This window comes from Leptopilina boulardi, unplaced genomic scaffold (assembly GCF_019393585.1).
Source record: "Leptopilina boulardi isolate dan_hultmark-lab unplaced genomic scaffold, ZJU_Lbou_2.1 LbouV2_97, whole genome shotgun sequence".
Taxonomy (NCBI): Eukaryota; Metazoa; Arthropoda; class Insecta; order Hymenoptera; family Figitidae; genus Leptopilina; species Leptopilina boulardi.
Window position 1 is genome coordinate 245,002 of NW_026138046.1, and position 15,113 is coordinate 260,114.

Consider the following 15,113-nt stretch of genomic DNA (forward strand, 5'->3'; position numbering starts at 1 on the left):
GTGTGCTAAAATAAAAAATAATAATAACATTAAGTAATTTACGTACTATCATATTACGTAAATTACGCAAGAACATGTTACGTAACTTATGTTACAAAGTATTACGTAAAAATGTATTACGTAACAACGTATTACGTAAATATGAATTACGTAACAACGCATTAAGTAAAAATGTATTACGTAACTTACGTAACAACAACTGTAAACATATGTAGAAAAATTTATTTTGCTACATTAAAAATAATAACAATATTAATGTTATGTAATTTACGTAACTGTGTTTTACCAAAGTCGTGTACCAGCGGCTTGCGTAACTTTGTGTAACACCAGCAGTAGAATAGATATGTAGAATTACCATTAAACTACAGTAACAATTATAATAACAATTATAATGTTACGTAAGTTACGTACCAATGTATTACATAAGTTACGTAACAAAATGTTACGCAACTTACGTAGTATAAAATTTAAACTTATGGGAAAAATGAAATTACGCTACAGTAACACAATTACATAACATAGTGTTACGTAACAGTAATCTTGTGTAACATTTAAGTAACAATTATATTCGACAACTTTAGCGTGATATGTAACATTAACGTTACGTAATAGTAACGTATCGATTATAGTATGTAACTATAATATTATACAACAATAACATTACATAACAGTTACGTTGCGTTACGTTATGTTACGTTACGTTACCTTCCAATTAGATTGCGTAATAGTTTAGTAACAATTATATTATACTTATAAAGTTACGTAACACTAATAGTACGTTACTGTTATGTAACAATTACGTAACTTTTGATTATGCGGCTGTTATGTTACGTAATATATAAATAATATGGAACTGTTACGTATAATAATTAACGTTACGTAAAAATAATATTTTAAACAACTGTAAAATTGCGTAACAATAAAATTGCGTAACATTTAAGTAGCAATTATTTTTTAACGTTACGTAATTAAATGTTGTGTAACAGTTATGTAATATTTTTATTATGCAGCAGTAATATTACATAACAATAATGTTACCTAACCGTAACATTATTTATATTTTACGTAACTTTTTTTGTTACGTTCGTTATTATTATGTTATATTTTTTCGTTATTTATCGTTACTGTAGCGTAACGTTGTTAGATTAATTAATGACTTAATGATTTTTCTTTGTTGTTAAAAAAAAAAAAAAAAAAAAAAAAACTATTAGCAAAACAAAAAGTTATTCAATCATCAAAAGAGTAAAGATAGTTAGCGAAGAACGTTAATATTTTCTTGGAAAGAGTTTTTTTTAATATTAATTTACATTATACAATTTTTTAAGCAAAAAAAAAAAAAACGAAGGGAAAAAGGAAGGGGATGCAACGAATGCAATCCATTAAAATTGCCGAAGGCGGAAAACGAATGCTTATGGCCTGCACTTCAAGCTGCGCGCTTTAAATCCATGTTATTATAGGTTATTACTTAGTAATGAAAGGCCACCTCGCGCCATTTATGTCTTATCTCCTTCTCTGTCTTCAGCTTTACTTTGAAGGGTTTATAATTCCAATTTTTCGCCTCTACACTTTTACATTCTCTCTTGCATATATATATATAAATATTCAATTTCAATTACTCATTTGTGTTACTATTTTTTTTCTCATGATACAAAAAACTGTATTTTTATCCGTTTTTAAAAAAAAACAAAAAATAAAAATTTTGTCCCTTTTTGTTTGATTAAAATAATTTAAAGTAACGTTAATGTAACACAAAGTTATTGTTGCGCAATGTTACTTGTTACGTAACACTAACGTTACGTAACACTAATTTTAAGCAACCGTAATTTTATGCAACTTTAACGTTACGTATCACTAACGTTACGTAACACTAACTTCACGAAAACGTAACGTTACGTGACACTAGCGTTACGTAACAATAACTTTAAGTAATAATAATGTTATGTAATACTAGCGTTACGTAACATTAACTTTAAGTAACAATAACGTTTTGTAACAGTAACGTTACGTGAAACTAGCGTTACGTAACACTAACTTTAAGTAATAATAATGTTATGTAACACTAGCGTGACGTAACATTAACTTTAAGTAACAATAACGTTATGTAACAGTAACGTTACGTAACGCTAGTTTCACGTAACGTTACTGTTACGTGACACTATCGTTACGTAACACTACCTTTAAGTAACAACAATGTTTTGTGACAGTAACGTTACGTGAAACTAGCGTTACCTAACACTAACTTTAAGTAATAATAATGTTATGTAATACTAGCGTTACGTAACATTAACTTTAAGTAACAATAACGTTATGTAACAGTAACGTTACATTTTGCTAACTTTACGTAACACTACCTTTAAGTACCATAACCTTTTCTAACAGTAACGTTACGTGAAACTCGCGTTACGTAACACTAACTTTAAGTAACAATAACGTTATGTAACACTAGCGTGACGTAGCATTAACTTTAAGTAACAATAACGTTATGTAACAGTAACGTTACGTAATGCTAGTTTCACGTAACATTACTATTACGTGACACTAGCGTTACGTAAGACTACCTTTAAGTAACAATAACGTTATGTAACACTAGCGTGACGTAACATTAACTTTAAGTAACAATAACGTTATGTATCAGTAACGTTACGTAACGCTAGTTTCACGTAACGTTACTGTTACGTAACACTACCTTTAAGTAACAACAACGTTTTGTGACAGTAACGTTACGTGAAACTAGCGTTACGTAACACTAAATTTAAGTAACAATAACGTTTTGTAACGCTAACGTTACGTGACAGTAACGTTATGTAACAGTAACATTACGTTACACTAACTTTAGGTAACACTAACTTTAAGTAACAATAACGTTATGTATCAGTAACGTTACATAACGCTAGATTCACGTAACGTTACTTTTACGTAACACTAGCTTTAAGTAACAACAACGTTTTGTGACAGTAACGTTACGTGAAACTACCGTTACGTAACACTAACTTTAAGTAACAATAACGTTTTGTAACGCTAACGTTACGTGACAGTAACGTTATGTAACAGTAACATTACGTTACACTAACTTTAGGTAACACTAACTTTAAGTAACAATAACGTTACGTAACACCAACTTTACGTAACACTTGAGTTACGTAACAATAACATTACATTTCACTAGCGGTAGGTAACAACAGAATCATATAACAATAATGGTAAGTAACATAATGGTATGGAACGTTACGTTACACTAACAGTAGGTAACAGTTACGTTACTTAATAACATTATTACATAATAATATACATATGCAGATGAAAAAATGTTATGTAACAATAGATAACGCGTGACATAATAATAAATTTGGGTAACAGAAACGTTACCTACGTAACAAAAAAACTTACACAAAAAATATTGGTAGACAATAAAAATTTTACTTAATAATAACAATTAAGTAGCAAAAGTGTTACTTAAAAATAAATGTACATAAAAGCTTTTTGTAAAAAAATATTTTTTTTTAAATACCTTTTCTCTTATAATACACCTAGATATATATATATATATATATTGTGAATGATTCTTTGGATAATTTACTAATTCGACTCACCCAACGCCACTAGAGTTTCAAGGTGTAATTTAAATCCATAATAATAAAAGGCGAAAAAAAAGGGCAAGATGCATGACCAATCGGTAAGCATTTCTTCAGTTTTCAGCCGCTCTATTATAACACACCAGCGCTCTTGGACGCGAAATAAATTGATAATATATTTACAATTTTAAATCTATTTAGAAAAATGTTTAAATTTTCTTATTTAAAAATTAAAAGAAATCAATTTTTTCAACCAAATTTTTTTTTTTTTTTTTTATACAAAGAAAATTTATTTGATTCAAACAAATTATAGTTTTGATTCAAAGAAAATATATTTTCGTTTCAAAAAAAAAAAATTTTTTTTTCAATTCAAATAAATATTTCTTTAATCCTATATCAATGTTAGAAATTTCTTTGAATCAAAGAAATTTTTACTTTAATTGAAAGAAAAAAGTCAAAAAAAAATTGATTTCTTTAAATCAAAGAAATCTTTATTTCATAATATGTACATAGAATAAATACAAATTAATTTTTGTTAAAGTATAATTTTTAATTTAATTATTAAAAAAAAAAAAAAAAAAAACAGAAGAAAAATTCTAAAATAGCTCCAAAAAAAAAAAAATTATTGTAACCATAAATTTTAGAATATCTTTTATTTCAGGTGTTTTTATAATAATATACAACAATAGAAATGTAATTATTTTCACAAATGATTTTTTAAATTTGAGAAAATACAGTGAACGAACGCGTGTGTGAGGTGTAAAATATTTATCACAAAAGGAGAGAAAAGAAAACAAAAGGGGGAGGAGAAAAAAAAAGGAAGAGCAATTTATTATAGCAGACAGCGCAAGCAGTGGCTTCGGGACTGACCTTTTTAAACCGTGAAGGGGAAATTCGGTCCGCTTGACGGCTACGAAGTTGCGGGGCCCTATACATCCGTGCATAATGATCCTTAAAGTGGCTCTCAACAATATATATACATATATATAGAGAGAAAAAATAAAAAAACTAAATATAACTAAAAACTTCATTATTGCGCATTTTTAAGTGCTGTAAATTTTTACTGCGCAGCTATATATTGCATTTGACACTTCTGCGCAGCTCTAGACACTTTAAAGTGCTACTGCGCAGCCGTGTGTGGCTTGGATTTTTACTGCGCAGCTTGAAAGTGTTATAAGTGCTACTGCGCAGCTCTAGACACTTTAGAATGCTACTGCGCAGCTGTAGAGTTCTTCTGCACAGCTCTAGACACTTTAGAATGCTACTGCGCATCCATTTATTCGGTATAATTTTACTGCGCAGCTTTAAACTGTTTACTGCGCATCTGTGTGTGCGGTAGAATTTTACTGCGCAGCCGTATATGGCTTGTAACTTTACTGCGCAGCTTTAAAGTGCTTGCAATACTATTGCACATCTGTGGAGTACTATTGCGCAGCCATAGATACCTTACAATACTTCTGTGCATCCGCTCATACAATAGAATTCTACTGCGCAGCTTTAAAGTGCATGAAAAATACTATTGCACAGCTGTCAAGTATTACTACGCAGCCATAGATGCCTTACAATACTTCTGCGCATTCGTTTATACGGTAGACTGCTACTGCGCAGTCATATGTGGCTTGTAATTTTATTGCGCAGCAATGCAATATCAGCAGTACTATTGCGCAGCTAAAAAATTGCATGTGGCATTTCTGCGCAGTCATAATTGATACACAATTTTGCTGTGCAGCTATATTTTGCACCATATCACTTCTGCGTAATCGTAAATAATTTTAAATGATACTGCGCAAACGTTACAATTCTATTGCGCAGTTATATGTCATTTTTAACTGTATTGCGCAGCAATACAATGTTATCGGTATTATTGCGCAGCGTTACAATCCTACTGCACAGCTATAAATTGCATGTGACACTTCTGCGCAGCCGTAATTAATAGACAATTCTACTGCGCAGCTATAGTTTGTACTATAGCACTTCTGCGTAGTTGTAAATACTTTAAATTACTACTGCGCAGACATATGTGGTTAATTACTTTACTGCGCAGCTTTAAAGTGTTTGCAACACTACTGCGCAGTGTTAGAGTGCTACTACGCAGTCCTAGATACTTTTCACTGCTACTGCGCATACGGTGGCGCAGCTATATATTGCAAACAATAATACTGCGCCGCCATATGTGGCTTGTAACATTACTGCGCAGCTTTAAAGTGTTTGCAATACTACTGCGCATCGTTAGAGAGCTACTGCGCAGTCCTAGATACTTTTCACTGCTGCTGCGCATACAGTAGCGCAGCTATGTATTGCATACAACTTATTCTGCGCATTAATATAAGAAATTTTTTTTTCTAATAATAATAATAATTGATAAAAATTAATTTTAATTACAAAATATAACTAAGCATAAAAATAATAAATTTATTACTTAAACGGTTTTTTTTTTAGTTTTTTTAAAACATTTTCTTATATCATACTACTTTTAAATATTGGCGCTTTTTTCTACCAATGAGAGTGTTACGCAAGCGCAGTTGCGTTTAGTGACGATTTTTTAATTAGAAATAAATGTTATTATTATATTTATATAGTTTGTAAAATAAACAAAATTACTACCTGATAGAGATGATAAATAAATAAATAAATGTTAAATAGTCTATACAGATACGAAATTTAGTTATATTTTTACTCATCAAAGGCGAATAAACAAAAAATTGATGTTACCGACAAATACTATATGATTTTCAAAAAAAGAAAAGAAAACTTCACAGTATTACACACCAGATGGCGCTAAATTATCACAAAGTTAAAGTTAGATTTACAATCTATGTGCTATACGCGCATATTGTCATTGTGAAAAAATGTAAACAACAGTCAAATGTTGACGGTAAAAAAAAGCAAAATAAATATTATAAAATAAAAATCTATTAAAAAAAAGAAAAATGACAGAACAAATATTTTCCCGTGTTAAATCATGCATGAATTCACAATCATATTTTGTCAATGATTCTTGGCTAAGAGATTGTATTGAATATTTTTGCAGTGAAAATTCACAGGTTAGTTTCTGTTTAATTTTTGTTATTATATATATATATATATATATATATATTATCAATTAACCCCTAAAATAGTAATATAATAATCCTGAGTTTTATTATTATTCTTTTATTCTGTATCGAGAATTGAAATTAAATTTTTAATATAATAATCCTGAGTTTTATTATTATTCTTTTATTCTGTATCGAGAATTGAAATTAAATTTTTATTTACTATTACTTTTTTTGTTTTTTTTTTTTTACTTTTTTCCGAAAATTTGTGATTTTTGTTTTCGTTCTTATTTATATGGGGCATTCCATATAAAAAAAAAAAAAAAAAATTACATCAAAAATTTAAAATTGCTTAATTACTTAATTGTTGATTTATATAAAAGTAAGGTATTTAAATAAATAAATAAACATATTTCTAAAATATTAGAAAATTAAAAAAAAAATTTAAGTTTGGCGCGTAAATTTTGAAATATATTTTAATTAATTTTTTAATAATGTTATTTATATTATTTATTTTATTATTATTATTATATTATTATTATTGCTTATTATATTTATTTTACTATTATTAATTATTAATTATTATTTATTTTTATATTATAATATTAATTTATATTAAACACACGTGTTTTTTTTTATCTTTTACTTAAAAACAAAAATTAAGTTTGGCGCGTAAATTTTAAAATATATTTTAATTAATTTTTAAAATTTATTTTATTATTATTATTTATTATTATTATTATTTTATTATTATTATTATTTTATTATTATTATTATTATTATTATTATTATTATTATTATTTTATTATTATTATTTTTATTATTATTTATTAAATTTATTATATTTTATTATTATTATCAATTATTATTTATTATTTATTTTTATATTATAATATTTATATTAAACACACGTGTTTTTTTTATCTTTTTCTTTAAAAAAAAAAAAATAAAATTTTGCCTTAATTTTTTTTACACGTTTTTAATGATTAATAATTTTTCCAGGTAAATTTCAATAATGTTCAACAATTTGTAAAAGAACAATTTCTTCTCAGCGATTTACGTGAAATTAACAATATTAATGGTTGTTTACCACCGAATCTGTCCGAAAAACCAAAGACAATTTTAGATAGTAAATATACTCTTCAGGTAATTAAAATACGATTTAAAAAAATTATTATTATTATTATTATTATTATTATTAAATTAATTAATTAATTTTTTAGTAAATGAAAGAAAAACAATTTTTTTTTTATATAAAGACGAATAATTTTTTTACTTTTAATTTATTACCATTATTTTTATTTGATATTATTTTTTTTACTATTATTATTAATATTATAATTATAATAAATTAATTACATTTTTATAATTATTTTTCTTATTATTATTATTATTATTATTATTATTATTATTATTATTATTATTATTTTAGAAAAAAACTACCTATTTATTTAGTAGAATTTTTATTTAGCCAAATTTTTTTTTGGCAAAAAAGTATTTTGATTTGTATTATTACAATTATTATTATTATTTTTTTTTGTTAATATTTTTTTTATTATTAGTAATTATTATTGTAATAAATTATTTATATTTTTATAATTATTTAATAAATTAATTTTTTAAATATTATTATTACTAATATTATTATTATTATTATTATTATTATTATTATTATTATTATTATTATTATTATTATTAATATTATTATTATTATTATTATTATTATAAATAATAATTGTAATAATAGAAAAAAATAATTTATTTAGAAAATTGACTATAATTTTTGTTCTTTAATAGTTGCTTAAATTATACGATATATCAATGTCAAAATATAAACAATTGGAAAAAATAAGAAACGTCTCAACTGTAAATATTGATGTGACAAATGAAAATAATTCACAACCATGGGAACCAGTTGGAAAAAGAATGTTGCAATTATTTTTAACTGATGGCATACAAGAAATTTTAGCCATTGAATATAAACCAATAAGAATTTTAAATGTGAGTCGTTTTATTAATTTTTTTTAAATCCAAAAAGTTGATAATAAATTAAAATTCATTTTAGAAAAAAAAAATACCAATTTATTTAGAAGAATTTTTTGTTTAGCCAAATTTTTTTTTTACAAAAAGTATTTTCATTTGGCTGAATTTTTTTTTCAAAATAGTTTTATATTTAATTTAAACATTTGAATTTAGCGCCAAAAAAAAATTTTAGTTTTTACTTTTAACTGTAGGAACAGTCGGTAAAGTAGATTGAAATTTTTTTAGAAAATAATATAATAATTAAAATTAAATAATATAAAAATAAATTAAATAAAATAAAAAATTTTTTTTTTCATTTAATATTTATATTCTATGCTATTCAAAAATTTGGCGAATTATAATAATAATTATTATTATTATTTCTTATTATTAATAATTATTTCTTAAATAAATAAAGTTAAATTTTTTTTTTTTTTATTTCAAATATTTATTACTTTTAGGATTCCCTATTACCTGGTTTGAAAATAATGATAATGGGTCCGGTAGTTTGTAGAAAAGGCGTTATTCTATTGGAGGAGACAAATGTTGCCATTAGAGAAGGAGAAGTTGCCGATCTTCTTATTCCAAATGCATTGGAAAATGTCTTGGCAAATGCTTTGTAAATGAAAATTAATTTTTTCTTCTCTTTTTTTAATTAATTTTCCATTTAATTTTAACGAAAAATAATTTTTTTTTTTTGTTTTCATTCTATGTTTAATTTAATGAAAAATTTCAGAAATTTGCCAATCAACGAAGATCCATACAATGATAAAAATAAAAAAGAAATTGCCACGACAACGACAATTGTAAATGATTTTGGCGACGACGATTTTAATGTTGATTTCGATGAAATTGAACGTTCCGTAGAATTGGCACAATCAAAATTATTAAAAGAAACAAATAATACAAATAAAAATTACCAACAATCATTAAATATTAATAATAAAAATATATCGAAATTTAATGATAATACAATGAGAAATCAGCCATCACCCCAACAACAAACAAAAAATGAAAATCAAATAATTTTTAATAATTGTGATTTTCATGATAATGATGATGATGATGTAATTTTCGATGATCTCGAAATAGACGAGGGTTTTTCATCTCACAATAATCAAAATTCAATTAAAGAATCACCTATAATTGCAAAGAATATTACCGAGCCAACACCATCAAGTTCAAAAGCATTTGATATTCCCGACGATGATTTTGATTTTAATGAAGTTGATTTTGATTCAGGTTTCACGTGGACGGAACCAGTGCCAGCGTTAAAAAATGAAGTTACTTCGAATAGTGGGAAAACGGTAGAAAATATCAAACGAGAGCAAAATATAACTGGAGGTAATGGTTTGCAAAAAGTTATTACAGGAAGCAAAAGATCTTCGGTAAGTTTTATGTTAATTTCGTTATTTTTTCTTTTTCACTTTGTTTATTTCACTTTTTTAAAATTAAATCGCGTTACTGCGCAGCTGTAAATGCTTTGGAATTTTACTGCGCAGCTGTAGAGTGCATGTGGTACTACTGCGCAGCCTTAGATACTTTACAAAGCTACTGCGCATTCGTTTATAAGGAAGAAATATACTGCGCAGCCATATGTGACTTGGAACTTTACTGCGCAGCTTTAAAGTGTTTTCAATAGTACTGCGCAGCAGTATAGTACTTTTGCGCAGCTCTAGACACTTTAGAATGCTACTGCGCATTCGTTTATACGGTATACTTCTACTGCGCAGCTTTAAAGTGTTTCCAATACTATTGCGCAGCTGTAGAGTACTACTGTACAGTCATAGATGACTTAACATGCTTCTGCGCATTCATTTATACGGTAGAATTCTACTGCGCAGCTTTAAAGTGTTTGCAATACTATTGCGCATCGGTAAAGTACTACTGCGCATCCCTTTTCAATTTTGAATGCTACTGCGCATCCGTTTATACGGTAGATTTCTACTGCGCAGCTTTAAAGTGTTTCCAATACTATTGCGCAGCTGTAGAGTACTACTGGACAGTCATAGATGACTTAACATGCTTCTGCGCATTCATTTATACGGTAGAATTCTACTGCGCAGCTTTAAAGTGTTTGCAATACTATTGCGCATCGGTAAAGTACTACTGCGCATGCCTATTCACTTTAGAATGCTACTGCGCAGCTTTTAAGCCTTTACAACACTACTGCGCAGCGTTAGAGTACTTCTGCACAGTCGTAAAATACTTAACAGTTCTACTGCGCAGTTGCGCTGCATTACTTCAATTATAAAAAATACTTCTATTATTCTCAAAAAATACGTCCGGGTCCAGCAGACCCGTTGTGCCATTTACATTCTAATTGTGCCATAATTAAGGGTTAAAAATCATCTAAATTTTTTTTTTCTATTTTAGGCTCAATTATCGCCTGTTACGTCAACAACAAAAATTCATTGTTTAGAAAGTGCAACGACAAAAAGTGCAACGTCCAATCGTAAAATTACTGATTTTATTGGCAATAGCAGTAAAACGACAAAACGTGACGATTGTCCAATGAAAGTTTGTGATTTTATTAGCGAAATATTGACAATAAATTTAACAGAACAACCAATACGACGAAGAATACGTGCAAAAGTCACGACAATTGGAAAATTAACGAAAAAAAATGGTCTATGGATATTGTATGGAACAATTATTGATCAATCGGGAAAATTGGATGTCGATTTTTCTTCTCAGGTTTTTATATAAATTTAAATATTTTTAAAGAAAAAAAAAATTCAAAGAAAATTAATAAATATTAATATTACTATAACAATAATAATAATTTATTATTATTATTATTATTATTATTTTCCCTTCTAGTTCATGGAAAATATCTTGGGATTTAGTGCCAATGAATTCAGTGAGAAAAAAAAGGAAATGAAATTAAATCCCGAATTGCTGGAACCAATGAGAAAGGTAAACTTTTTTGTTTTATTAATTTTTGGCAAAAAAAAATTTATCATTTAATTGTATTTTTAATTTAAAAAAAAATTAACAATGTAAAAAATTTTTAAAAATGAAAATATAAACAAATACCGACACAAAAATCTACCTTACCGACTGACAGTAAAGAATTTTTTTTTGAAAATGATAATATCAATAATTACCGACATAGAAATCTACCTTACCGACTGTTAATAAAACAATTTTTTCTTCGAAATTCTAATATAAAAATTACCTATACAGCAAACTACCTTACCAACTGATGGTAAAACAGTTTTTGAAAAATGAAAATATAAATAATAACCGACGCAGAAATTTACCTTACCGACTAATGGTAAAAGTCTTTAAAAGATGGTTACCATCAGTCGGTACAGTAGATTTCTGTGTCGGTAATTTTTATATTGGCATTTTCCAAAAAAAATCATTTTTACCAACAGTCGTCAAGGTAGAATTCTACGTCGGTAATTTTTTATTTGAATTTTCCCAAAAAATTACCATCAGTCGGTACAGTAGATTTCTCTGTCAGTAATTTTTATATTAACGTTTTCCCCAAAAAACACGTTTTACCATCAATTGGTAAGGTAGATTTCCGTCGATAATTGTTGATATTTGAATTTAAAAAATTCTTTACCATCAGTCGGTAAGGTAGATTTCTGTGTCAGTAATTTTTATATTGGCTTTTTCCAAAAAAAAGTCCTGTTTACCAGCAGTCGGTAAGGTATATTTCTGTCGATAATTGTTGATATTTGAATTTAAAAAATTCTTTACTATCAGTGGGTAAGATAGATTTCTGTGTCAGCAATTTTTATATTGGCATTTTAGAAAAAAAATCCCTGTTTTATCAGCAGTCGATAAGGTAGAATTCTATGTCGGTAATTTTTTATTTGAATTTTCCCAAAAAATTACTATCAGTCGGTACGGTAGATTTCTCTGTCAGTAATTTTTATATTAACATTTTCCCCCAAAAAAAACATGTTTTACCATCAATTGGTAAGGTAGATTTCCGTCGATAATTGTTGATATTTGAATTTAAAAAATTCTTTACCATCAGTCGGTAAGGTAGATTTCTGTGTCAGTAATTTTTATATTGGCTTTTTCCAAAAAAAATCCGCTTTACCAGCAGTCGGTAAGGTAGAATTCCATGTCGGTAATTTTTTATTTGAATTTTTCCAAAAAATTACCATTAGTCGGTACACAATAGATTTCTCTGTCGGTAATTTTTTTGATATTTTTATTTTTCAAAAATTTAATAAATGAAATAATGTTCTTTCGCAGAAAATGCTCGAAGGTCAAACAAAATTAGGCGAAATGAATTGTCTAATGGAATTGGAAATGAAAAAAAACGTAAAACCATTGGTTTTGAGTTATTCAGAATTAAGTGAAACTCAAATAAACGCTCACAATAAACGATTTAAATTTCTTTAATTTTAAAAATTAATTTAAAAAAAAAATTCTTCTTTTTTAAAACTTTGAAAAAAAAAAATTATATTCTCGAAAAAATAATTTTTAAAAAATTATGTTTAAAACACAAAAATATTAACTACGTTTGTTTGTTTGTTTTTTTTATTATAAACACGCATGTACGTGTCACGTTCCTTTCTTTTTTTTTAATTAAAAATAAGTGTTAATTATTGTGTTAGTTTACAAATAAAATGTACAATTTTCTTTACATAAAAATATATTGACATTATTTATAAAAAAAATGTACAAAAAAAAAAAAAAATTGTGAAATAAAAGTATTTTTTCTATTTTTGGTAAATTTGAATCTTTTTTCTTGTTCATCACTATAAAAAAAAAATAATAATAATAATAATCACAAATTTGAAATATTTGCAATTTCTGTTTGTAGACATTTTTCAATTCCAGGCAATGATAAATTATCGGCATTTAAATTAAAACTAACATAAATGGGAATTGAAAATTTTTTTGCAAGTCTTTTAGCTAAACATAATGATGTTGTATCGGCAATTGGACCAAATAATTTTGTTGCAATTGGTTGTGTTTCATAAATTGTTGGCATTGCAAGACAAAAGTCATTCATTTGTTTTTCATTTTTATTGCCAATCCATAAATAAAGACTATTCTCCATTTTTATCACGTGGCCAGAAATTTTTATTTCTCCAAATTGTGTTTCAAATTCGTGACATTTAAAATTACTCGGCTCAAGTTGAAATTCTTCTTCTATTTTTGACATTTTTTTTTTTTCTGTTTTTTATCTAGGAGAGAAAAAAAAAGATTTTTTTTATATTAGATTTTTCTTTCCCTAAATTCTAATTATATAAATTAAATAATTATTTAAATTTATTAAATAAATAATTATTTGAATTTATTAAATAAATAAATAATAATTATATTAAAATAAATAAATAATAGACCGAATCCATGTCAAATCATGCAGGCAGTCCGATGATATATTGCGAATTAATTTCAGAATGAAGTATGTTATTCTACTTGAAAAATAAAGAAATACGTGTTTTTTTTTATATTTTGATTCGATTTTTTTGTGTAGTTTTTACGACTTTTTAAAGATTTTTTCAAGAAAATTAATTTTTTTGCATTTTTCACTTAAAAAAAAAGCATAACTTTCGTAATTTTTAACCTTTTTTGTTGCTCCTGGGCTTAATTTTTTTTACTCTTGTAAAAAAAGTTGCTCCGAATGAAAAATATTAAAAAACAAGGATAAAAATGGAATTTTTCGAAAAAACAAAAAAAAAAATTTTTTCTCAAAAATGCCACCTATTTTTTGCCCCAAATTTTCAGGATTTATTGGTACACATATTATGTACTACATACCATAAAAATTTCACTTGGTATTTTTTTGTTTCTTAGGAGAAAAAAAATATTTTCATTTTTTTTTTTTTTTTTGATTAAAAACTCTAAAAATCATCAAATTTAAAAGGTTTCTAATTGCTGCTTGATTCATTTTTTTTTACTTTTCAACATTATTTTCGAAAATTGCGCAAAAAATAAAGAATGTTAATAATTTGTAAGAAAAATAACTTTGTTTTAGAAAAAAAACGAAAAAAAAGATTTCAAAAAATTTTTTTTTTTTTTTCAAAATTGCTTTTTAGATTTTTTATGTATTGATCAATTCTAAAAGCAATATTTAGAAAAAAAAAACAATTTCAACAATCCAATCAATCGATGGAATTATTTTCGAAAATTGCGTAAAAAATAAAGAATGTTAATAATTTTTAAAAATATCTAATTTTAATTGTTCTTTGTAATTTGAGGTTATGTTCGTAATTTTTTGAAAAGTTCTTTATAGTTCTATCTTCTTGTTTTGCAATTTATTATTATTATTATTATTATTATTATTATTAATTTTATTATATTTTTTATTTGTTAATAATTTATTAATTCATACAAAAGGAGTTCGAAATAATTACATTATAATTGTTTATTTTTTTTTTTTATATATATATAGCTGAGAATTTTATATGTGACAAAATAAAAATAAAAAGCTTGAGTGTCTGAGATTATATAAATTTTATATACTTAATGATATATAAATATATATTATTATTTACTATCTAAC

At 25.8% G+C, this 15,113-nt stretch overlaps 1 protein-coding gene across 1 annotated transcript; it reads left to right on the forward strand.

Moving 5' to 3' along the window:
* Window positions 1-6,394: 6,394 nt before the first annotated feature.
* Window positions 6,395-13,334, forward strand: LOC127290955 (recQ-mediated genome instability protein 1-like). The gene is made up of 8 exons (XM_051319814.1): window positions 6,395-6,616; window positions 7,610-7,753; window positions 8,405-8,608; window positions 9,091-9,248; window positions 9,366-10,017; window positions 11,006-11,326; window positions 11,453-11,548; window positions 12,851-13,334. The coding sequence occupies exons 1-8, from the start codon at window positions 6,503-6,505 to the stop codon at window positions 12,998-13,000; spliced, it is 1,839 nt and encodes a 612-aa protein (XP_051175771.1). The 5' UTR covers window positions 6,395-6,502; the 3' UTR covers window positions 13,001-13,334.
* Window positions 13,335-15,113: the final 1,779 nt, after the last annotated feature.

Excerpts from the sequence above, each read along its gene's own strand:
- LOC127290955 (XM_051319814.1), top strand. The coding sequence starts at position 6,503 with ATGACAGAACAAATATTTTCCCGTGTTAAATCATGCATGAATTCACAA. Across the intron at positions 6,617-7,609 it reads TTTGCAGTGAAAATTCACAG|GTAAATTTCAATAATGTTCA; the intron begins GTTAGTTTCTGT and ends TAATTTTTCCAG. Across the intron at positions 11,327-11,452 it reads ATGTCGATTTTTCTTCTCAG|TTCATGGAAAATATCTTGGG; the intron begins GTTTTTATATAA and ends TTTCCCTTCTAG.